The sequence below is a fragment of the Phaenicophaeus curvirostris genome, chromosome 3 (genome assembly GCF_032191515.1).
Source record: "Phaenicophaeus curvirostris isolate KB17595 chromosome 3, BPBGC_Pcur_1.0, whole genome shotgun sequence".
Taxonomy (NCBI): Eukaryota; Metazoa; Chordata; class Aves; order Cuculiformes; family Cuculidae; genus Phaenicophaeus; species Phaenicophaeus curvirostris.
Window position 1 is genome coordinate 83,213,302 of NC_091394.1, and position 26,956 is coordinate 83,240,257.

A 26,956-nucleotide genomic window follows, 5' to 3' on the forward strand; every position below is an offset into this window, starting at 1 on the left:
TGTACCTCAATGTATACCTCTGTATATGCATGGCTTTTATGCATATTTATACAGTGTGTGTGTATATATACGTCTTACACAAAACATATCAACTAACTTTTGCATATAGCATCTTTTTCAAAACTGATAAAAGATTAAGCATAAAGCTGATGTCTCCAAAACTGGATCCCTCTGCCTCTGAAAGGTTTTTTTTCCCTCCCCTTTCTACAGTTATTATTTTTATTAATCTCTGGAAATTAAAAAGAATCTGAAAATGCATAGGGTCTTCATCTGAATTCTTTGGAAGAATGAATTGCTGGGCGAAGTTATTTCTAGCACAGTGCTTTTAAAATTAAGCTCTAGAACATTTGCACTCTAACATTATAAACAGATTTTACAATTTTGTATTATTTAACCAGTATTTTGTATGAGAGTGAACAGTCGCTCGACCATGGAGATGAGACAAAACCTATGGAGAAAGGAAATTACAGTATAATGGAAATGATGGCCAGGAGCCATACCACCCTGGGCTGTGAGCTCATCCAAACATAAATGCCAAGCTGAGTTGATTTGGTCAGTGCTCCGATTCAGGATCTGAGGAAACCTAGAAGGTTGCCAGAGAAACGGTGGCAACATTGTAGGTTGTGCTGTCTGGTCTTGAGTTACCATTGTGTCAATAATGTTGTGTGAGTGAGCAGGATTTCCTAGAGGAGTGGTGGGCATGATGTGAAAACACAGTCCTGCGTATCAGGGATTATTTAAAGACCACCATGGCTTTTGTGTGAAAGGTAGAATTGGTATCCCTAGGGTACCAATCACAATTCAGGATCAGGCTTTCTTACATAATTTCTCAAAATTATTCCAATATTGGTTTCTCTTCGGGGCAGCAGAATAAAATCAATAAAGTAATACCAGGCTGCTGGAGTTTTGAAAAGAAGTTCAGACCCCTTTGAAAGAGACTTTCGCTCTAAATCCTGTCATTAACTTGAATGAATTTTGGATCACATCTAGAGTCCTTTATATGGGACTGTGAAATACGGCTTATCTGTTTTTGAAGGAGCGCCTCTCTTTTCATGCATTTACCATTTGTGCAGTTCTGCCTTTGCCTTTCAGCTGTAAACACCAGCTTTTACCCATAGATGCTGTCAGGCCCTGTCATGCTCTCAAAGCAGCTTGAATCCAGATTGTTTTCCTTGTCAGTCCCACTATGATGTAATGACACTGTGACATTGCATTCTCCCCAGAAACAATGACATGAATCTGATTTATAACTGGTGGTAAAACTTTATTATTCAAGTTTAGATGTAACAGACATCTTTGCTGCCTGAAGATTGTTTGCATAAGAAATACACCAAGAACATGTTTGTGAGTAGAAATGAACATGCACTATGAAAACCAAAAACAAAACAAAAAACCCAAAACAAAACAAAAAACACATCCATGTGTTGTAAGGACAAAACATTAAGAGCCAGCATTCTAGAGTCAAATCAGGGCTACAAGTATAATGATGGTGTTTAGCAACATGAAGTCATTCTTTATGATGTACTTTTTTCTTTTTTCCTTTTTTTTCTTTTTTTTTTTTTTCTTTTCCTGCTGGTGAATTTTCTATAAGCTAAATTTACAATGGCATTTTGAGATGTTTCCTTTTCTCCTGTTCTCCTTCTACACAGAGCTCAGTGGCGGAAGTGATAGGAATGGAAAACTGTGGTTGCTGTTATAATGTTTATTCTGAGAATTTACTTTAGTAAGTACGCTCAAACAAATGAAATTGGCATTTATTTGGCTGGCAACCATTAAATCATTGTCTTTTATCTTCTTAAAAAGAGGTAAATTGGGGTATATGTGACAACTATATAGGTAACATCTCGCCAACTGCCAGCTTTCCAGAGCTGCCTGAACAAAATGAAATTGTGAGGAAGAGGGTAGGGAGGAATCCTGTTCTGAGGTGAGGAAATTATGTAAAATCATTCTATTTAGCCCATCTTAACTTTACAGAAAAGTTTAGAAGGGATTTCTCACTTATCTATCACATTTGGGATACGTTGACAAATTACTCACTATTCCTTGCCAAGCATAACTGTCTCCACAGAAGCAGAAGGAAATATATCTACCCTTCTGGCTGAACAGAAGGGAACTTCTAATCTCTTTGGCTTTTCCTGACCAATATTAGGCATTAACATGTTAAGTCAGCCAAGAAAAATCAATACAGGAGAAAGAAAGGGAATATATTTAGACATCCTGGGCAAAAAGCAGATGGTAGGCAACATCCTTAGCACATAAAGCAAGTAGTCATAACTACCAAGGCAACCTGTCCAGTCCAAAGATGGACATGAAAGTCTGTTGAGAACTGAGTACTAACTTACGGTTGCCAAACCAGGTCTCTTCATTGCACAACCACTATGTTTAAGCACTCTATACAACTAGCATCAGTCTCTTTTGTCCTGCTACCCCTCTAATTGCAAAAATAATCTTTCACCCACAGGGTGCTTTAAGTTTTTAAGATGCATCTACCTTCTCTCTCTTTAAAACTGTCACAATGTGCAACAGTCCATTTTTTAGGCAAATCTGAGACACAAGTATCCAGTGTTCCCTCCCCTTTCTGGATGGTCCACCAAAACTTAAGGGGGGAGTTTCAGTAGCACAGTGGCTATTAGGTGCAAAACTTCTTTCGGAAAGAATTCTGAGTTTAGCACCTGAACACAATCAGCTCTGGAAAATCCTTGTCTCCTGCTGCATTAGCCTACAGGACAGCAGCCACAAAGTGATAGCTTAGAGAGGATGCTGCATGAGGGTTCCCACTATACAGCGTGTTAAAGGAAATATCGTTCCTGTTCTTCAATCTGACTGATGGCAGGCACCACAAATCCTCTGGGTTTGAACAATCTACTTAACTTTGTGGTCCAAGCTGCAACACATTTTAAGATCTCAAACTATCATTCCTTAATAAGTGAAGTACAAGACCTTGAAGACACTGACAAGTTAAGAACAAAGAATGATTTTTCAAAGTTTAATTTTTAGTGCTGTAAGTTGATCAAAAAGTTGTGGGTGCAAAAATTGTTTGAGCTAACACTGGTTTCTATTGGACTGCTATTGAACAAGATTTTTTTCAGTGCCAGGATTTATTTTTCTTTATTTTTCACTGTGAAGGGGTCTGTAAGAGGGATGGAGTCACTTCTCTGTTACAAAACAAAACTGTGCTCCCCCACAACCCAATCAAAGAGAACAGGCTATGGCAAAATCCCATTTCTTACAAAGTAGAAATCTTAGAACATCTCAATATGTCATGGCAAGAACAATGAACTGTTTTCAATTTTTATTTGCACCCTCTAAGTGTGTAATAAGAATATTCAGATAACTGTCTTGTTCTTTGCACTCATAAGATTTCATTTCTCCTTATCCCCAAACCCTGATACGTGCATTTCCTGGTTTTGGCCTCTGCTTCTGAGTTTAGCAAGAGGTGTTATGAAGTACAGGGTGGTGCTTAAGTCTTATAATGTGCATGTCCCCCATAAAATATTTTGCCATATGATGCAGCTTCCATCAACGAAGAAGCGACAGGAACTGGCAGGTCTTAGAAGAAGTAAGTCAAACCAGTAACAACTGTTATCCTGCAGCCAGCTACCTCTGAAGCTGATAAAATCACTGCTTAGTCTAACATGTTTCTTGGAAAAGCTGAAAAGGACACACACTGGACCCTGACATAACAAAACAAGGGTAATCTATTTCAGTCCCCACAGAATAAAAAGAAACAAAAAAATACCCAACAAAAATAAATCCACAAAAACCAAGTCAGAACTTATTATTGGAGAACAACAGTAAAAATATAACCAGACTTTGTCCGGTACTGGTATCAAGCAGGAGATTAATCTAAAAAATAGATGAAGAATGTGGCCCAATATCCTTTGCTAACCTAGAACACTATTGAAGGGTTATAGAACTCAACCACAAACAGATTGAGTGGGACTTTCCATATGCTGCTCACCAGTATAGAAGCAATGGGTGGAGCAGGAAGGAATGCAAGCCTAATGCTGAACAATAGCCTGTCTGTGCCTAACAAATCAGAGAAACTGTGCAATAACATTTCATCCGTATGAAAACGTAACACATATAATACTGCCAAGGTCAGCAAGACCTTTGGTGATCAGCTGTGTAAGTGCTTCTCATGCATGATGATGTTTGTTGCTGGTTGCTTTAGGCACATTACTTTTCAAAAACTATCAAAGTGCTGAACGTTCAGGCTAGTTCCTCCCTGGTTTTCCTTTTGCCAACCCCTATAAGACAATTCCTATCACCTCTCCTTTTATCTTCCACCTCCCTGTCTATCTGGTTAAGTATCTTATAAGTGCACCAAATTCTAGAAGGGAGAGTGGTGAGATTCAGGTAAGTTAAATACAAGAACATTTTTTTATGATGCTTTAGTTTCAATTACATGAAAATCTGAGAAAGGCGGCATGTAAGTGAGATCAGAATAGGACCCTTTACATATAACCTCAAGTGAGGATTTAGTCCAGAAATATTTTTATAGAACATTTTAAACAATAAAATGCATCAATGGAGAAATAAAAGACAACATAATATCTGAAAGACATTTTAAACTTCATTCGCTGCAACATTCATGAACCAGCTGAGCTACACCTGCCATCCAGCCATAAGGAACTAAGACCCTGCACTGCGAGAAAGAAACAAACCCAAACAAAACAAAAAAAGCAACTGCGTAATATTGTAAAAATGGAGTGCAATGCTACTACAGAATGCAATAAAACATCAGTGCTGCATCGTCAAACAGCACTTATCAAAATAATTTCTGAAATGTTTCTTCTGAAACACAGACAAAGCAATAAAAAGAGGATATATGTTTATCATTTTAAGCATAACAATGTGAGTTAAGAGCTTAAGAATACAAAAGTACTTGGAATGAATAGTGCTACCCTTTTTTTCCTAAGTAGGCATAAAAATATTTTCATTTCCTTCTTGTTTTTCCATACCATTAATATCAACAAATTTCATTCATTTCATGTTATCGTTTACAACTTTAATGCACACACACAGAAAAAAAGATACCTACTGCAATAGAAATAGTTGCTTCATTACCTTGTTTGCTACATTTGCAAATGTAAACAGCGAGGCAGAGCCAGAACTGACTCTAATGCATGATGGAATATCTTTGTTGCATACGTACACTGTAGAAAATAATTATTCAATATGTCAGGCACCATTATTTGAAATGTAATACATTAATATTTACTAGAAAAATAAGGTTTTTTCTATTTGTTCTCCCAACTTCTTTAATGAAATAAGTTAATCTGACAGTGCATCCAGTAGCTTGTAATATCTTCTAGGTCCCTGTGGCAAAATAATAAACTACTGGTTGGGACACTATAATGAAAATTATTAAAGTCAGTTCTTGTACACCCTTGTAGCAAGCATGGAGGCTCGTCTAACAGCACCTTTAACCAATTATTTAATATTTAGTTATTTAGCCCTATTTCCCTGAGCAGTTATGCTGAGGAGCTTTCCCTTCATGGATAGATTTTACAAAGCTTTAAGTATTAAAAAGTACTATGAAGACATTTAATGCTACTTAGCAAAAGCTGGTATAAGTCTACTGAAGGGATTGACTGGTATGTATAGCAATGTTAAGCCTGTGGAGAAGTAACCTTAGACTTTAAGATTTAGAAATGTAATATATTAAAAATATATTAAAATAAAATACAGCAGGTTACCTTGTTCTATGCAAATTAAACCCGGAGTGTGGCTACTGTATTAGAGACTTCACTTGCACAAAATGGTTTGCCTAGACTAAAGTGTGCCAGAAAGAATGTAGTGATAAAATGGTAGCCAAAAATCAGCTGACTCGGAGAAACATCTAGGTGAAATTGTTGCGAAAGCTTTGAGGACTAAGTGATCCTAAGGCATGTTGTAGGGCAGAAATTAGCCCAAATCAAAGAAAAGAAATGACCTTTTAACATCTGTATATTTAACAACTTTAGTTCTTATATACAGTGTGCATATGTTCACTATACCCCTGCAGCAGTATATACATACACACATCTTTGCACTCTTGCCAGTTATGTCTCTTACACAATAGCAAAGGTGTTAATTGTCCGGTAAAATTTTCTCAAGGTTATTCACCATGATTCACTGCATTCTGGCTAGCTTTGGTGGGCCATGCCCCATATATTATCTTCTCCCCCTTCTGGCCACCATCCAACTGTTCTTTTTTTCTTGGTAACCCACTCATTTAAAAGGAAAAAAAAATAAAGAAGAAAAAGCAAAAAAAAAAAAAAGAAAACAAGGGATTTAATATTGGATAAGGCATGCTCTCTATATGAAGTGCTTTATAGGTCTTCACAAGACATTACAAGCTATTGAATTCCCATCAAGGAAACCTATTTCTGTTTAATTGTGCTAAGTGCTAAGGTTTACTCTTTAGGTTTTCCATTCTTTTCAGCTTGTGCATTGTTCCTGTGTAGGCCCCTCTGGATGTGAGTTGTGAAGTCATACTTGTCCGTGCAAAGATGCTGGCATATGCTGCACTGGAAAGGTCCACTGTCACCATGGCAACTCATATGCAAAGCATACATCACTTCATCCAGAAAGACAATGCCACAGTGCACACACTTGGTAGAAAGTTCGTCTTGAGTACTTCTATCAATTTTCTCTGTTTTTACTACATTCAAGGGACCTTCATTTTTTACATTTGGTGGTGCCTTACTCTTTTCCTTGGAGGCACCATTTGCAGTTGGCCCAGGTCTGGAATGCTTTATCGCCAAATCTAGAGGAATGTCATTATCTGATCCAACAGCTGAAAAATGAGGAGGCAGATTAAAGGTGGGATAAGGCACATAGTTTTGGCAAGGATTTGGTAGGCCAGGCACATGACTCAAGTAGTGTGGATTCCCAGGAACAGACAGCTTATATTTACTCCAGAATCTCAGCCAGTCAGCTTCACTCTGAAAGTCATTGTGTACGAACGGAAGTCCAAAAAGTGGGTACTGGTATTTTTCAATAGGGCTTCCAGGTGGTGAATAGTTTGGGTGTTTCGCAGGTCTCATGTATTTCTCTATTGGGCTGCCTCTCTCTGAGCTTCCTTTTCCTTCTGATATTGATGAACTGTTTCCTGGGTCTCCAGTACTTTCCTGAGGACTTTTTATCTGAATGTGCAAAGGTTGCATCCTTTTGTGAATATCCAGAGTTTGGCTGACCAATATTGGCTGCTGAGCAGAATGGCTTTTAGTCAATGAACCTGGGGCCTCATATTTACTGAGGCTGGGAAGCTGAATTTCTCTCTGATGACTTTCAGGTAAATGATCCTCTGACCTCCTCTCTAAGGGGCTTCCATTGACTTGTTCCTCACTGCTACCCCTCTGCTGTTTGTTTAGTTGCTCAGCCTGAAGTGCCTCCGGGTTAAGGCGCTTTCTTGTTCGTCTCCGGATGATCTGCTCACCATTGTTCTGTTTAATGATATTTAAAGGCCTGGGAGTCTGCATGGAACACACACATAATGAACAAAAGGAAAAGAGAAAGACACATTAAACAAATCTGTGAGACCACACACACAAATTTGACTTTTCTTTCATGAAGATCTATATTTTAAGAGTTTTATGGGAATGACCAAATTTCAACACAAATGCTTGAAAAACGCCATGCTAAAAGTAAATTATGAATTGGTTTATTTTATCAAACTAAGTCAACCACCTTAGATATGCTATACCTGTTTACTTAAAAAGACACGAAGAATCCAAGCTGTAAAAGCATTTGTTACCCCTTACTCCTGAGAAATTCCAGGGGTGACATGCTGAAAGAGGGTGCTGGGATCTGGGGATTAGGTGGGAGAATATGGCCCTATGCACCAGTGTTAATCTATTCACCGTGTCACCAGAGCTGGTACCGGGCAGCAGTTTGCACAGATCACACTATGACAAGAATTGCATAACACTTACCTGGACACCCACCCTGCTCTGACATGGGTAGAAAATGCAAGCAAATACAGGGTTTGCTGAGCACCATTGCCGTCAACTAGCAAAAGGTGGTGAGTGGGATGATGGCAGCTGGAAAGGGACTAAGAAAGATGGAGAAGAAAGCCCAGGAAAACTTCTCCTATGCACAAAAAGATCTAACTGGGACTTCGGTTCCATGTCCCCCTCCTTCATCCCTACTGTATGTCTTTCTAAATGTTACTGATGTTGTACTACTAAGACATGAGGGAGAGGTGCCCTTTGAAGGCTGGAAAACAGTCTGTAAAGAAAAAAGCATCATGGAAGAGGCAGAGGCAAGAATCAAGCGTGGACTTGCTACTTCCCCACACCAGCTTAGGGTAGGGGGCCTATTTATATGACAACGAAAAATACTTCTGCATGACAGAAAAAAAATAGTATGAAGAAGGACAGCAGCCAGGTCCCACAACAGGAAGGACACAGCATGTGAAAGAAGGATGGTGCTGTAATGTTGGTATGTGTTGCTCTTCTGGGCAGATGTTAAAATGACAAAAACTACCCAGAAGTCTTTCAGTTTGGTGTGTTAGCAGTTGCCATTTGTCTCATTCAAATGCACAGATAGTGCTATCTTCGTTGGAGGTCATAAAAACTTTTTATTCAGAACTTTTCTTTTTAACATTGTTTAAAAGCAAAGGTAAAATTTTGGCTTAGAGACAATATGTAAAACAATTCATACATTGAATGCAATATAATGTACATATATTAATAATTTTGAATTAATATAAAAATGTCCAGGGCTGGAAGAGCATTCAATCTATTATTTGTAGAGATTTAATTTCATTCTTGACTTGCCATCCTCCTGTCCTATTTTACCTATTCATTTCCCTGAGGTTGGCCTTTCTTAGTGGTTAACTACATTTTACGCTGTGTAGTTACTTGTTAAGATTTTGCTTTCTATTAAAACTCTAAATCAGAAGAAATATACACTTTGATTTAAACTTTTAATGAGTAAAATTTAAACTTAGCAGAAAATCAGCACCTTGAACAAGCCTCCTCAAATAGATCAAAGTTGAGGCAAAATCACATTTAGCTAAAAATAGACTATTTTCTATGTAAATTCTATGCAAAGAAAGTGTAGAGTTTGCAGAATCAATCGCCAATTAATATGCATAAGCACATACTCTTTATTAAAAACTTAGTGTAATTTCCTCAACTTTTTATGACAACGGTAACACTGTCATTCTGGCGTGCTGTATGAGATCTCACAATATTGTTGGTGCTGCTCTTATTTAATTTTCGTATGGCTTCAACTGTAACTTTTCAATAGTTTGGAAATACTTTAAGTTTTACTTTTACACTATGAAGTCTGATCCCAGAAGCAGTTAAAAGAAAAATCTTCATACCTATGATTAAGGACCCTCACACACTTATTTATAGTTCAGGCTCTTCCAAGTTATGTGCCATTAAGAGTAAAGGCTGTAGGTCCGATTTAAAAATTCTTCATTGGAATAAAGCTACTTACATTTTTCTTACTCATAGTAGCAAGCTGCAGATAGAAATGCCCTGTATTTGGTTGCAGCTGAGACTGACAGAAAAATTTAAGCTCCCTTCTTCATTTTCAATGGGGCATTAAATTTAGAAAATAGCAGAAACACTACCGGAAATTTACTTTTAAAATGCCCTATGTCACATAGCAAAGACTTTTTTTGCCTTCCCTATATCCCTACCCCAAATTCATGAGCAACTTGAAAAAAAAAATTACAAAATTCAACAAATAGTTCAGTAAATTTTTGTGATGACACTTCCAAGGTACCATGGGAAACTGATCTCTCCACTAGAAGATCAGGTATGTCTAAACTAGAATAATACGCTGTAACTTCTTACTAAAGAAGTCCAAGGATGTGGCCAAGGAAGCACTATGGCACAAAATCTAGCTTCCATGACCAAGTTAGATCTATTAAAAAATGAGGAACAGTGCTACAATATAAACCATCAAAGTTATGATTCCGGGGAGACAAGGAATAGTTTTCTCTGTCGGCAAATGTGAATACTGTATATATGTTTGCAGTGAAATGGAAGTACCTTTTCGCTAAAACTATTTTAATAATTGACCATGGGAATATTATTACACATTTCTTAACATAGCTGTCTGCATTAGAGGAGAAAAATGTGAAAAACCTGGCAAGTTACATGTAAATGACTCCTGGATAGACTGAGCAATCTTGAAAATTTCTTGAAAAATTATTCAAGGGTATAACAGAAATGGAAATGTGAATTATAGCAGAAATCACTACCATATTATAACATTTGTCTGTCACTATTACCTGTAAGTATCTGCCAGACCATAGATTTTTCTTCCTAGACTCCTTAATTCAAAAAGATACATGCCAAATACTTACTGTAATTTTTCATGGAGAGCTAGCTAGACAGGCAGACAGATAAAAGAAACTTTAATCTTTCTGGTGCCATTTTAAAGAGCATCCCTTGGCATGGTACTGTCTCAAAACGTGTCCCAAAGGAGAGATTTGTTTGATTATTTCAGGCTCCAATTCACAATGGAGTTGCTACCATACCACAGCAGAGTGTAGGCTTAAATAAATTCTTTGCATTTGTTTGGTCAAGATTCAATTGAAGATATTAATGTCAACTGTCCATTGAATGACAGCTTATTGCCATGCTTGAACAGCAGAGCTAAAAGATAGTGTCAGCTTCTCATTTTCTATATGTGTAAAATAAAGCTTGACATTGTATTGCTAATTATTATCGTTGGAAGCATACTAGTTTGTTCCTACTGGTTCATAAGTATTATCTGAGCTACATGTTTGATTTCAAAACTGATTCTTGTGGCTTTTATTCTTTTTTTATTAAGTGGGCTGGACAGGATCTTTAGTAAATAGGACAGTTACATGTTCTCTACACAAGATCTAGGGAAAAATTCATAGCCACTACTAGAGAATTTAGAATCTTGTGCCTCAAATTTAAAGACAAATGTGCACAGGCACTTGGGAGTCTTAATGCATTTGTAATATAGTTTCCTAAGTGGCTTCTTTTTTTTTAATTGAAAATACAACTTCTGAAAAAGCTTTGGAAAAAAATGCATTCACAGCCACAACACAGATTTCTGATTTGGGCTCTAAGCTTGAATGTTGTCCTAGCAAACTCCCAAAAGCAGCCTCAGTTTCTATTACCAAAAAAAACGGTAACGCTTTTAACTACATGGGGATAGTGTAAAAATTACTTAAGTAGAGTCAAATCTTGGTCATCTGACTATCCCATGTGCTTCTGTTACAGCAGAGTTAGTATTTAACTAGTGAATCTTAACCTAAAAGATTTGGAGCATTTTGGCACTGATCCAAGGAAACACTTAAGCACAGCTTTTCTGGACCTGGACTAGAGCATTCAACATCTTTAAGGATCAAGCCAAGTGTAGATAAGATGAAAAGCAATATAGACAGTCCATGACTGTTACTTATTCCCTGCCTGATCCTGAGGGATGGTCTTTCTTCCCCTCAACTCAGAGGTGAGTGCCATCAAGCAGCTTCCTTGTTGTGTTATTTCTAAATCCTCAAGCAGACTATAAGAACTGTACAAATAAGCAAAAGAAAACCCCCCTACCTCATGTCTCCAGGAAATTTACTGTCAAGAATAAAGAGGGGGAAAGAAGCGAAAGGAAACAAAAAATGCCGCAAGGGCTATTTTCATATAGATGTGATATCTAACCTTAAGAATCTTTTTCTTCACTATGAACACGAGGGCTCTAAAATTTAGAGAGCTTTCATGACAACATATTGTATGTCTTTAAGTGGAATTCCCAGAAAAGAAATTCTTTTCCTTATAAAAATAATTAAATGTATCACTGGTGATCTCAAACATGACTACCCACAGCATCTCAGCCTGTTTCATAATGAATCACATCTGATCCCAAAGTGACCATACAGCAAAACTCTGTTTGAAAATTAACTGCAGGCCAGGGAGTGGTACTAATCACACAACCAGACAAGACCACAGCTGCCCAGTATAGCTGTATAACCCCTTTTTTTCTGAACAAACCAGTAAGTTCTTCCTACCGAGTGAAGCTTCTGGTAGAGGCCACACGCATTGCATACATATCCACCATTTGCATTCTTTCGCCAGAGAGAGGTCTTTGTGGTCAGGCAATTGGCACAAAAAACACCCGAGCCTCTACGTCTCTGAAATAAGGAAGAAAAAGAAAAAGAAAAAACACACAGAAAAAAAAAACAGGTCAGAGGTGAGTCACATGAGTTGCGGAGTTAGGACAAATCAACACAGGAGTCTTGTCTCTAGACTGGCAACAATGACAGTATAAAACCACACTGCCCATAATGAGGTCAGGTTCAATTGTGCTTAATAGGCACCACTGATTTTCATTATAATTAACCCTAGAGTGATGGATGAGGTGTGTGAAACACCAAAGCCTTTTCAGAATAACAGCTTTAACTTTTTGAACCTCAGGTTTTGTGCATTTAATGATGGTTTCTAAACAGCAAATTCTGAAAACCCTCTCTGGAAGCTGACAGAGAACATTCTGTAAGCTCCTGGTTTGCTTACCCTATTTCACAACAGATTATTATTTTTTTTTAAAGTTTGATCGGTAACCAGTACTCTGAAACAACACCACTTTAATTAACTACAGTTTGTATCTGCGTCATACTAATTCCTTTAATAGAGATTATACTTCATTAATTGAATACATCATATTTAGTTCCAGTCTTTCCCACTTATTTCTAAAATCAGTATAAGCTACCATGTATTTCCCACAGCCCACTGAGAATGAGAAGTAACCTCTGCCAAACAAAGAAAAGTACAGTATTGTTAATGAGACCTTTTTTGAACTTCCCCCAAAACCTCAGAAAGCACTATCTCATCAATGGATAGATTTATTTATTTTATTTTAGTCAGGCAAAGAAAGACACAGTACAAATTTCTTAAATATAAATTGATTTTTAAACAGACTGAGCTGTGCATTCACCAGCTTTCATAATTATCCAGAAATATGTAAAAGTAGACATGTTTATGAGTATTGCCTGTTAAATTCTTTCTATGGAGTAATGATTTCATTAAACTTCTTATTTAAACAAAGGCCAGGCTGTGTTTATGGGCACAAGTATTAATAAGAAGGAAACTGAATTCTTTTGCTGAAAAGAAAATCTGAATTTCAGCTCTGTTTCCTTTCTCCAAAGGAAAATTGAGTAAGAAACATTCAGCATCTAAGATAAGAATGGGGTGAGTGCAGGGAAAAACAGGCTGGGTGAAAAATAATTTTATTATAAATTAAAAATTACAAACACTATAGGTCAAAATTTCAGTGTTTCATAAAATTAAAGTAATTTATTTAACTTTAGTCCATACTGTAGAAGACTAGTGTTCATGCCAAAAAAATACAATGGTTATAATTGTACTCTGATGCATTTCAAATGGAAAGCTTTCTGCAGACATAATTCTGGCTTCAAGACTGGAACACTTTCTTGGCACTGAAAGGGCATTTGATTCATCGGGTGTTTCACAATGTATCACTAAAAAGACCTGGTGAGCAGCCAGTTCCCTATAGGGTAATTTTTCCATCCAGATGCAAGTGCTATCAGAGGCCCTCGTCAGCTAAACTAATTATGATCTTGCATTTGCTGATGCCTGCTCACTCTAACGTTCGACATCCTTCATTAATCATCAATACAAGGAAAATGAATGAAACGTAAAGAAACAAGGGCTGGTAAGCTGCACAGCCATAAAAATCTGAAATGAGTGCAATAATTTAACAAGATTGGGAAAATGTTTTTAGTGAGCACAAAGTCAGGTTAACAATTGCCCTTTTAAACCAAGAACACAATTTCATTAGTACAGCAGGTTGTGCTACTTTAAAGTGATACAATAAAACCGAGATTATCATCAAGATAATTGCTCTCTCACCCCCTTACATCATCCCCTACTTTGTCTCTTGAATCAGAAGCAGTAACATGCTACATTTTTCTCAATATGATCAGGTGGAGAACTAAATGGTTGTTGATGTTCTTCAGCAAAAAACTAACTACTAATGTATATGAGACAGCTCACTATGAAAGTGCATTAGTGTACCAGTAAATTGAAGCTCCTAATATTCTTTCTGTGGTTCCATGTCCTTACACAACTTCATCCGGCTGCTGAAATATTTTCCTTAAGAGTACAATAAAGCTTCACTATACTAGCCCTAATTTGGTCCACTTGAAGAGTGAGAAGTTTCCAAGTGGAAATGACTGCATATGGCCAAGATTCAGATAGAACTGCCGAACTGTTCCTTTCCATTACTACTTTTTGTCTGCTGGCCTATGGTTTCTTGGTGCAGTGTATTAATGCAGTGGAGGCTTAATCTGAGTCAGTCATTCCACCCTTTCATTTCTGTTTGTGTTCCCTGATTTTGGGAAATAACCTCTACAAAGTCTGGAAGACTCATAAAATATATAGAGAGCAGTCTAGTTTATATACCGTATTTGACAGAAGGTATAACACCCAAATTTTCATTGAATGCTATTCAACTAGTAAATCTTTGAAACACTGACAAAAGTAACTCATTTTTTTTCCTGTGTTTTAATCTCTGACATGAACTAGACTTTATTTGCAATGAAATAATACAAAGACTACAGATGACAACAATCTAAAAAATACCTACGAGCCACTAGATGTATCAAAACCCTATACCTATGCTTGTTTAGCACTTACAAACTATCTGTTTAAAATTCCAAAGTAGTCCAGATAAACATCCTTCCATAAATCGAATGCAAAGTACATAAATTCATCTTACATGCTCTTCTAAGTGTTGCATCTTATCTTTCTTTATCCTCGCTTATTTCTGTATTATTTAAGGATCTTACAAGATAATCAATGAAGATTATTTCTCTACCTAAGTGTTCCAACATATATTACATTTACTAATAAATTAAGAATTAAATCACATCTGAAAAAACCCTTATTACTGTTAATTTATTGAGCTTTTTTGTTATGAAATAGTTCTTATAGTGGGGACACACAGCTTTAGAACATAATTCCTGGCATGAAACAGGACTGTGGCAAAACTGGACTAAATATTTTTGACTCCCAGATTCTACTCAACCTAGAATGGACACGCTTATCCAAATAAAACTGGGAAATTTTGATGATGCCTACAAGAAAAAATGGAGGCTATTTCTAAAAGCCTACAATGCCTGTAGTCCTCTTTTCTTAAACCAATACAGTTTTTCAAGAAAATAAAAAAATAACAAAACCCAAGGCCTTTCAGTCCCATATACCAAGTTCCATAAAAGTTACTGGCCAACAGCAATTCCTTTTTTTTTTTTTGTGCAAGGTGTTAATTAGTGATGATACTTCTGACTGAATTTGTCCGGTTTCGCATACTCAGCGTTTGTAGAAGTCAATAACAATGCCTAATATTGCTGGTTTTCTGGGTATTCTCACAAAGGAACAGGCAGTTGAGCTCCAATTCAGCAAGATCTGTGCAACAGTATTATTAAAATAACTTCTCAAGATCAGCACAGAAAAGGTAAGTCAACAGAGCAAGTCATGGCAGGGAGGCTGAGCTACAGATAAAAAGGTTTCAGTCTGTGATCAATGCCACTAATACTAACTTGAGTTATCCATTAAACTTTCCTGAACATCCTTGGAATAACAAGCCAAAAGGGTCTAAATAACTAAAATATGTGTCTACTAAGTCAAGCTTTAATTGTCTGGAGCCTTATAATCACTACATTATAATCCCAAATCCTGAAGGGGCCAGTGAAATGAAGAGCCTATCTCTATTTCCACTCCAGTTCCCAAGTTTGGGAGTTTAATATCACGGTTGGCTCAAATCGCATTGGGCTGAAAGTAGTTGCACATTTTTGTCAACCCAGATGTAAGTTTTTTCCCCTTCTCCTTTTTGGTACTGAAAACTTTATTTAAATCAATTCAGCTGTTTATAATTTGGAGACTTTCCAAAACTAGTGGAGTGGGGGGCAGAGGGAATTTCAAGTTTTTCAGATAACTTTCTAACAAATCCACAGTCATTGTGGCTTTGCTCTGGGGAAAAAAAGTATCCACACATTTTAGTATTTTAGTAGCACCAAAGCAACAAGTGGATTATTATTTTTATGCAGTTAAGCTATGAAAGTTTGTAATTATTCACTGAACGTGTATTGCAGATCTCTCTACTAACTGTTTTCCCTCAGTAAGAACCATATTGAAAGCATGTAATTGCATAACAACCCTTGATATGCAGAGTATTTACTCACATTTTTTATGGTTTCATATTTTGACCATTTCAAATTGAACAAGTCTGAAACTTGGTATACATGTTGTCATGCCTAATTTTTTTAACTCCTTAAGCAATATTCACTAGTTATTGAAATTTCATTGAAACAAGGAAATTATTAGCAGTGCTTTGCTGCTAGACAATGGAAGAGCAGAGAATACCATAACAAGTAATTGACTCATCTTGATGGGATCAGGTCCTTGTTTTTCCTAAAAACTACTTTAGAATCAAAAAACCATGACTCTACAGTTTAAATTATTTCAAAATTTGTAGCCATGTAGAAGCATCATTATGCTACACAGTTACACAAAAATATTTTTAAAAGGAATGGACTTTCAGTTATTACTTCAATGGAACTTCATGTAACAATCTCTATATTGTAAAAGCACAGCAAAAACACTGCTCAGGAACTGTGGCTTTTTAGCTAGCTAGACTAAGCAACAGTGCCTGACACTCTGTTAGTGCCAAATACATCTTGTTTTCAAAATTTCTGCCAGAAGATGCTTTTAGAAACTCAAATAGGCCAAGCATTTTTCTTACATCACCCTTGGTTTTGGACACAACAAACCTAGCCTTTTTGCTGACTACTTTCACTTCCCCATCACAAAATGATGATATGATGAAGCCTGAGTGGATTTTTTTTGATCTGGCTTTCTTACTAGTGTCATCACAGCTCCACAAAACAAGGTGCAGAGAAATCATAACTGTTATCCAAGAATAACCTATTTTCAACAACAAAGTTGGGGATTACAACCGTACATGACTCACTGAAAAAAAGGCAAAACTCTGGATGTTCTCTGGTGACACAGGAGGTCAAAATAGGAGGTGCCAAGAAACCTGCATGTGCTCCATTCAGTATGAGCTAGGCAACCTACTCTAGAGAGGATCAATTGTAAGTAGCTGGTCTCATGCCTGCAATCGTTGGGCTGCTACCACATGATTCAGAAAATAGTGCAATGCACTCACTGTTACATCTATACATGTTGTGTTTGCACTGCTGTGAGTATTTGGGAGCTTCTTTTTTCACACCTGTTAAGTCTTTCCAAATATTATCCTCCTTATATGAGGATGTATTTAGATCTCCAAGTTTTGGTGAGGGTCAGATTAACTGAAGTTTAAAACTTGGGCAGCAAGACAGCATCTTGGTGTTGGAGTAAGCACTACCTTCTTCTGTTTAGGATGGGAAAAGAATCTTTCGGTCCTCAATTATTTTGGCTGGAGAGGCACTCAGACCTTTCTGGAAGTGTTTAATCAAAACTGCTTTCTCTCTCAACTATGAAAACAGCCACAACTATGTCCCTGTGAAGTTTCACATTTTAAAATTTTAGCTGCTTTTCCTGTAACTATGTCTAAATTAAAAAGAACGTCACTGGGTTTTCTTCCTTTTATAACTTGGACAGCTTTCAGGAATAGACCAGACACAGCAAATCTTCGGCCCCAAACCATAAGTTGTCAGAAAAAATGAAACACATAAAGCAGAGTATTAAATTAGAAGTTGTTTTCAACCCTAATTATGAATTAACGGATGGCTCTTGAAGTCAATTTAATGTGCCAAATCAAAACTCTTAATCTAAAACATTTTTGAGAATAATTACATTAAAGTCTGTACATGAAAGACATATAAGAAAGAGGTTAGGAAAGGAAAGGCAAGGTAGGAAAAAAGTAAAAAAGCCAAAACTCGGGGGCGAGGGGGTTTAGACAGGGGAAAAAAATCAGACAGTAAATTAAATATTACTGCTAGCACAGCCTTTCAGAATCCTACTCCCGACCTCTTAGGAAGAATAAATATTTGAGTGTGCATGTAAACTGCAATTATTTTTTTAATCAGTAGCAAAAATACAGATGAGTAGATATTGTCCTAGCATTCAAAGCATTTCCTTGTGTTTTTCAATGCTATCAAAGTAAAGCAATGGCTTCTCAAAATAAAGGAGTAAATTAAGACAAACATAGCTATGCATAGAAGCCACAAAATCACTTGTTATTGGATTTCTTCACACCCATCACCTTCATTTCCTCCCCCAGGCTACAACTGACCCAACCTCTGCCACCATGCTGGAAGGGGAACTAGCTTTGGACATCCACCTTCATTCAGTGCCTGAACTCTATAGGCAGGAATTTACTGTCATTTTAATCATTCATTAATTGCCACATGCAACTAAGGGATCACAATAATGATAACACATTTTACAATGAATTTTCCTTGACATTTAAATTTTCATTAATTTGAACATTTATCTGTGAACTTTATGTAGTTATCTCCTAGTTAATCCAAACATGGATGGAAGGTCATTTCACAGCCTCCCCCTCAAGATCTGCAGCAACACTATTATGAAATAATAAAACTTCTCCTGCAGGTGAGACTTCCTTGCCACAGTTAGTGGTGTTTGATTTTTAAACACTGTGTATTAAAAATATATGCGATCTTCTATTGAGCCAAATACATATACACAGACTAAATAGACAGATGCATATTAATGGTATGAAGCATTTGTAATAAATACACAAATATTTTATGGTGAAACTACACATTAGTCTCATTTGCAAGGAGTTAAATATTAACTTCATTGTTCTATATAAAGTACAGTTTTTCAGAAAGCAGTATTTACCAGCCATCTCTTACTACATATAGCCTATTTTTGAGGTCTTATCCTTCAATTAGCACAAGCTGATCACCCTTAACTCTCTTCCAGTGCCTTAAACAACAGCTACCATGCTATGATATGCTCTTGCTGTATTTTGACACTACCAGAGGCACAACACAGATTTCCATGAAGGCAACATGAAAATTAATTTTAAAAGTTTTTAAAACATCAATATCACACAAAAAATCCCCAAAAAGCAACCTAGAAACCTGCATTTCCCATACAATAATGATATCATTTTGCAGCAACTGAAACCTATTCAAGAGGAATAGAAATTCTGTCTCCAATAACTCACTGAGTCAATTACACAGGAAAGTACTGTAATGGGCTGTCCCCCGTCAAACAGCTCACGTACACGACTTCCTTCTCAATTACCAACTTGTCTGCACTGCCATCTGTAAAAACGAACGCATACCTTGTGCTGCCAGTTTCTGCTCTTGCACTTCCATTAGTAGAACTGGCTGCAGCTGCTCAAGAAGAAAGCTTTGATTGTCTTTGTTTCCCCAGAATGTAGTACCGTTTTTCTCTCTTCCTGTACATCAACTCAAGGTAATGTGTTATCTCTGCTGGGGTGTGCTTGTGAATATTTAAACTACAATCTGCCTAAATACGTGTCCTGTTTTCTTTTCGCAGTTTATTACATAACACAGTAAAAAGCTGCCAGCAGCATCTCTCAGCATCTTCACCAGAATTATGATATTAGTATTGCAACAGGTTTCATCAGTACTTTTAGGAACTGCTGTAAAAAATGCTAAGTTTCTGGCTAAACTTCTTCCCACTTTTCTAAATCAGCTTCACCACTCAGGCAATTTTAACAAAGTACTTATATGAAGCAATCAAAAATAAGATCAATAAAAGAAGTCCAATTTACGAATAATGCTATTCCTTACAAAAAAAAAAAAAAAAGGTTAGGTAGAAGCACTAGTGCGCACAAGCAGGACAGAGGGTGCCTAGTTTGCGTACTGCGGTCCTTGCTCCTGAATAATATAAACCTTTCTCCACTGGCACTTTGCTGAAACAGATTCACACGGCAGCTCTGATGCTGAACGGCTGCCTGAAAACTCAGTGTTCATACACACAAACTGCTGCACCTTTCTGAATGATGTGTGCTTCCAAACAAGCTTGGCTGTTGTTAGAGAACAAATCTAAGTCATTATGAGTCTCCTGCACTTTTTTCAAAGCAGAAAAACAACATAAACAGTGCAAAATGTACAAAATTAGCTCATCTTCTTCTAAACAGTAACTGGATAAATGTACCGTCAGAACTAAGCACACTAAAGAGACCTTGAAAAAACTGGAAATGTTTCTCTTTCATTTCTTGGCACAAGGCTAAAATACCCAAGCCCTGTTGTCTCAGATGGGGAATCTAAATCAATAGTAAGACTTTGCTATAAACAGACTCACTTTCTGAGATAAAGAACGAGTTTTAAAGGTGCCTAAACATGGAATTAGGTGCTTAAGTTTAGGCATAAATACAAGAGGATTTATATTCAAGAAAGCACCCCATGTATCTATTCTTTCATGAAGTAACCTCACTCATCAAATGAAGAGATAAAAATGGAGCAAAGATACATCCCTATTTCCTTAAACACTCCTAACTTTGACATGGTAGAAGAACCAGAATGCATTTGCAGATCTCAGCTAAGAGCCAATATGTAACTCTACATGTGATAGTAATTGAGGGTCCCAATCCCACAAGTGCTCTGCTGTAAGCGTGAGCACAAAGCTGCTGGAGTTCTCAGCTTCTGGCATCTGTTCCCACTTCCACAGAAATCAGATGGGCAAAATTAAGTTTTGAGGGGAAAAAAAAAATCACAGACATTTAAAAAACATTCCCTGACCTTATTAAAGTCCACGTGATCTCTATTTATATAGAAAATGGCTTAGAAAGCCAGCAGCTGAGAGGAGGAACTCTCATTTGTAGATTTTGGCTGAGAGCTGCCAAAATCAGCAGGGGAAAGGCTTCTCAGGGGTAAAAATTTCAAAGCCATTAAGTGTCTTAGAAGCCTCAGTCCCACTGACTTATGATCACCTACATCCTCCCAAATTTGCACCCCAAATCTGGAAACTGCACTGGAAGAATAATTTCTAATTACAGGTTACAAAATAAAGACCTCAAGCTTTCATAGAAGTCTTCAGGACTTGGAGAAAATTAGATGTCTGCTTCTTAGAAGTAGGTAACATTTACCTGTTACTTGTACTTCAAAAATTTCCCTTAAGGACCATTAATTTTAGTTTAAACATATACATATAAATATATACAAAACAAGAAAACTTTTCCTATGGGTAGCTATGGCTTATACACAAGTTCAGGAACTGAAGTAACTATAATTTTGAGTCTCACGCAGTCCCCTTGAGAAAACTCCTACTAAGGTGGGATTCAAAGCAGACTTGGTTCACCTATTATTTTCAATACACTTAGGACTGCACTCTCACTGAAGATCTTGTCATGTGCTGTTGCTAGAATGGGTTCTGTTCAGAAAAATCATCATTTGGCAACCCATACAACACAATTCCCATAGTTATTTCCTATTGTGAGCTTAGGGAGAAGCTGTGGTATCCCAGATACCACGGTGTGGTAAATATTGAAAAGCAGTGTCCTTTTTATAATAGACATTTTCATCTAATCCAATCCATTGTAAACACTTCCAGATAACAATACAAGGCAAAGTCTGTGTCTAACTGGTTGGCTCTAATGTAATCATCTTACTCTGTTCTATGAGCCAATTTCAACAAAAAAAATTTGACAGCTTCCTTTTTGATAGCTTTAGGAAATACGATTGGACTACAGTTGTGATCAACCCCAACAACATCTAGCAAAATATCTCCTGAAAAAGAAATGGAGGGGTGGGCAAAAAAAAGAGGAAAACCATGGATGTACTGGAAAGTATCCAGGGAAGGGCCACGAAGATGACTAAGGGACTCTGGCATCTGTCATAAAAGGAGAGGCTGAGAGAGTTGGGACTGTGCAGCCTGGAGAAGAGAAGGCTCAGGAGGATTTTATCCTTGTGTACGCAACAGGGGAAGTGAAGAAGACAGAACCAGGTTCTTCTCAGTGGTGCCTAGTGAGAGGCCAAGAGGCACAAATTGAAATACAGGGAATTCCATGTAAATATATAAGAAAAGCCTTGAGGCTGTTTGAACACAGGAATGGGTTGCCATTGGAAGCTGTGGGGTGTTTGTCCTAGTACATATCCAAAACATGACAGGACACACTTGGCTGATCTTGCTCTGAGCAGCAGGGTTGGACTAGATGATCTCTAGAGCTGCCTCGCAGCCTTAATGATTTTGTGAAGCTTTCTTCAGAGAGAAGTTATAGATTGCTTGTCGCTTTTTACGTCCTATTAATTTCTATCCATTTTAGTCTTAATTCTTATTCATTTGCCTTGAAAAATAAAATATTTTAAATTTCATGGCTATAAAAGCTTTAATTAAAATAGACTAACATCCAGACTGAATGTTACATATTGTTGTCCATAAAACTGCATAGGTACTAACAATATAGGTACTAAAAGTGGAGAAACTCTCTTCTAAAATCCACCGTAAATAATTTCAGAATGTTTATGAGGAACAGAGTGAAGTAGATAATGTACGTTTTACAAAAGTTATTGTCTGCTTACTTTTTCCCATCAAGATCTTAATGTCTACTTGTAAATGAGGCTCAATGTAGTGTGTTGTATAGTTTTTCCTTAAAAATAGCTTTCCTATCATTAAGATGAGAAGGAGAAGAGAACAACTGTTCTACATTTTGGAGACATTTCTCCTTAAATAGTGTTTATGTACTGCAAGCATCCCTTCCATAAACAAACCAGGTCTTTGGAACAAGTGAACACAATCTCTGAAGAATCTTTACCAGCTTCTATTTCTGGTACATGATGCACTGAGAATTTTAGGCCAACATGGGCATATGGTCTCCTAGTTTGATAGGAAACATTTCATGGAATTAAAGTCAGAGCCACAGCATAATGACTGAAGACCTTAAAATCTGTAACAGAACACAAGCTTGGGGAAGAAAAAAATAATAAAAGAAAATAAAAGAAAAAGAAGTGTACATGCAAAAGTAGAAGGAAAAGGAAAGTCAGTAACTGGTATGCACAAAGGAATACTATTAATCACTTTAAATCAAGCTTAACCTCATTAACTAAACTGCCTCAACCTTTTTTTCAAGGAGAATGACCCAGTAGGGAAATAATTTTTTTTTAAAAAACAGATAGTAAACAATATTTATCTTAATAACATTCATGCAGGTTTTGTGGGTTTTCTGTTTTTGCAGCCCTTGCAACTGGTATGCCTTCTGTACTTTCTATAGCCATTCACATCTGCACAGAGATAATACTGTAACAGCACAGCAGTGCTCCTGGCAACCCTAGTCCAATTATTCTCTTACCTTTAAGAAAGTGGTTCTTAAACTGCTTAAGACACCAGCTTCAAAATCTGCATTGTTAGAATCACTCCTACAGATTGCATTTCACAAAGGAATTGTTTCTAATGCAAGTGGCGGGGTGAGCTTACGTCTGGGGGCAGCTATTCTCTTAAGTGGCATGAGCCTGACAAGAGCAGCATGAGAGAAACACATAACTTTAGTGGGGTTTTCCATCATATGTTCTGCACAGTGAGGAAGAAATGTAATTACCCTGTCACATACTCAAGCTTTAGCTCAGAGTGCTGCAAAGAACTGGAAAACAACAGTCAAGAAATGAAGCAGCAGGCTGGAAGGAGAGGCATGGTGAAATCCCTCCCTACCCATCCTCCGGAAGTTTCTAAAATGAAGCTGAGTGCACAGTAACGCCTTGTAATACAAGCCCTCTGCTTCCTTTCTGAAGCGGCATCAGTGAAACAGCTCCACAGCCTCACTTGCAGGCAGCTGTGGCTGTATCCATGCTGGAACTGGAGAGGCAAAGACCACTGGGCAGCTGAACATGTTCATGCATCTGTGGGCTCAAAGAAGAACTGTTTGGTCCCATTTTACTGATCTGGGGAAAAAATGTCAGAAAACCAGTTTCCCTTTTACTTTCCACATGCTAGTATCACAATTTTTGAAAACAGCCCCCAGAAGGCCCATGTACACAACTTTGAAATAAAAAGAAAACTTTAAATCTAGACTTCCTGTACCAAATCATAGGTGCTATTTGTGAAAAGGCTATATTCAAAGCCATTTTTGTCTTACTGACAGAACAAAAACTTGGACACTCTTAAGAATTCACTCTTCAATTTAATTCGGATTTTCCTTAGCAGTGAATGTCAAATTGTTTTCACTCTCTTTCTTTATCTCTATAACCCCCTGGAATCTTTAGGAGTGAGAAGGGAAAAGATATACACCAGAAAGGAGAACATTTATAATGACATGCCTTTCCTCTAGGAGAAAAAAAAAAATCTTCCATTTCATCAGCATCCTTGCCAAAAGCCGTCTTTCAGGATCTGAAAAGAGAAGGGCCTTTATTTCCTACATATATTTTATAGGAAACATTTTTCAGTTCTGTGTCATGGACTAGGATTTCACACCTTAGTGGCTAGCCTATGGAAATGGACATGGCTGTGGAAACTTCATGGCTGTGAAACCCTGATAGTAAAATCAGCAGGAAGATGAGGAAGGTGTGGGGAACACTGAATGATTCATGCAGTAACAACCTCTGGACCCTTTGAGGAGATTTTGGGATGGCTGCCAATGCTACCTGTCTCTGACTAGCATCCTGGACCCTCTAAAGCAGGCTTTAAATCTGAGCATGATACAGAAGGGGTATTGCTCTTTTGAATAATGCCAGCATATGTAAGTGGATGTGACATGCATGGATTTTTATAGGGAAAGTACTTTCCAAATTCAGGTTCAATTACCAGTGAGTTATACCTCCCAGAAATAATTCCTAAAATACAAATACCAGGCCCAGTTTGCTTTATTAATAGCAGTCCGAGTTAATGAGGGAACAAATTCCAGAACTTACTGCAGAGCAGTGCAAAGCTAAGCATCTTAGCTATGACATTCAAAAAATAAGTGGTTTGCAACTAACTCTTCCTTTGCCAAATCAAAGAACAAATCCTTTCATATTTCATACCTGGATTAACTCCACCTATTGCATAAAGAACAAGGACAGCAGAAGATGGGAGGAAATCTACAAAGCTAGATTTGATGCACTTTTGATGTCCATCTGTTTTAGATATAGAAGAAGGGAAAAAGAGATAAAAACCTGACTGCACTGAGCTTGGCTTTTGCTATTGTAAGGGTGATTCTTGGCTAATTTTACTAATTTGCCATATACCTTTGGAGCCACGACACATGTGTGGCACCAGGGCACACGTGGTAGACTTATCTCCAAAACAGCCTATATAAATTTGCTTTTCAGGAGTTACAGCTCTAGCACCATAGCACATATTGCATGCACAGCCAGGGCTGTGATTTCTTCTACATTTCAGTGATTAATGGCCTTGTAATGGAATACAAGCTTCCTACAGAATGTTGCAATCTCCCTACAAATTTGGCCCTGTCTGATATTTACTGGCAGTTTGTAAGAGCAGTGAAAGACCAGTGCTGCTCAAAGCACTGGGTGCAGTCCCAGGTACAGAGGCAAAGGCGCAGGACGCAGCTGGGCAGTGCTGAGCTGTAACAGTTAGCTGCAGTCACTAGAGGGTACTATGAAGGCACCTACAGGGTGCTGCTCCCATGGCAGAGTTCAAAGGAAAACACTGGGAAACCCTACCACAGACAACATCACTCTGCAATTGTAATGAGCTGTTTTAAAGACAGATCTGCCTTAAAAACGCCTGATCTCAGTCCTGATTTTGAAGTGTTCCTGTGGGAAGTATTTACACACACACACAGACACACACACACACGCCTTTGTGGTTCATTTTTGAATTCAGCGCAGTCGGTGGATCATGAGTCACACAGTCCCTTCTAACACAAAAGGCCAAACAGCTACAGACAGAAGAGCAACAATTAAATTCTCATGGTTTTAACTATGGGTACCCACAGAAGGCAAGATGGGGATCTCCTTGTTGAAGCACAGCATCATGTAAGATTGCAGGGTTATTCAAGCACTAAGGTAGCACAAAAACAGAGACAAAGAAACTCAGCAATTTAGGAATTTAGGAGACATCACTATGTTAATCCATGAAGCAGCAGAAAAAAAAGAGCAATCACCTCATGGAAGAATCTTAGCCAATACTTCGTCTGAGTTTACCTATCAGACACCGGTATCCTGTACAGAGTAAATAACTTCCAGGAAATCTACTGCACATATTTCAATATTCTGCACATATTTCAATATTCTGGTATTTTTAAAACACACAACCCTTTTCATGCACAAATATCCCTTAATGTGTCTTCCCGAGACTCTGTGCTTTGCATGGACTAGTAAGAAGGGATATTGGATGATGCTTGCGTTATGCTCTTAAATTCTACCAGATTTCAGTAATAATTCTGATCAATCAGTGCATTCCAGACTTTATTGCCCATCTTTCTTTTTCCAGTTCTTCCATCAACCAACCAGTTAATAAGAAAATAGGAAGAAAATGTGTGTGCAACAGATAGCACAGCATTCCAAAGAGACACAGAAGTGGACAAATAGAATAGTTGGGAGTATGAAGCAAAAATGCTAACATTAACTAGGTTTACTTTTCACCCTATTTAAATACAAAAATTTATAGCAAGAAGTTTCTGTATTTTAGTCTCAGCCAATTTTGGGCCACACTGAATGTTAAATAAACTATTATTTAATCAAATACAGGCATATTAGTCTCACTCCTGCTGACAACTTCAATTAGAATATTTTTGCTTCATACAAAAAAAAAAGAAAAAAAGAAAAAGCTCATGATCTTTAAACTACTATGGCTTCTGCACAACATCTGGTTACAATTTTTTATATATTCAACCATCAAACTTCTATCTCCACAAAACAGTTTACTCAAGATTTGTTTTAATTATCCTACACTGCAAGCTTCATATGGCTTTGAAAGGATTGCTCATGACGCAGACAGATGCAAACTGAAAAAGACTGTACATTGAAAGATGCTTTTGAAACAATTTTAAAAAATGAAAAATCCTTTCTGCCATTGCCAGGAAACAAGTGCTACTTTAACTGTTTCATTGCACAAGACCTTTTGGCTTGTTCATTAGCAATGTTAATGGT

At 37.4% G+C, this 26,956-nt stretch overlaps 1 protein-coding gene across 10 annotated transcripts in view; it reads right to left on the reverse strand.

The window, feature by feature from the left end:
- Positions 1 to 1,243: 1,243 nt before the first annotated feature.
- TRPS1 (transcriptional repressor GATA binding 1) overlaps positions 1,244 to 26,956 on the reverse strand; it is a 218,859-nt gene continuing 193,146 nt past the window's right edge. For all 10 annotated transcript variants that reach the window (XM_069854564.1, XM_069854565.1, XM_069854555.1 and 7 more), the window contains 2 exons: positions 11,984 to 12,106; positions 1,244 to 7,463 (listed from right to left, as the gene is read on the reverse strand). In XM_069854564.1, the coding sequence (XP_069710665.1) occupies positions 6,402 to 7,463; positions 11,984 to 12,106 (1,185 nt within the window). In that variant the 3' untranslated portion in view covers positions 1,244 to 6,401. The remainder of the gene's footprint in view (positions 7,464 to 11,983; positions 12,107 to 26,956) is intronic.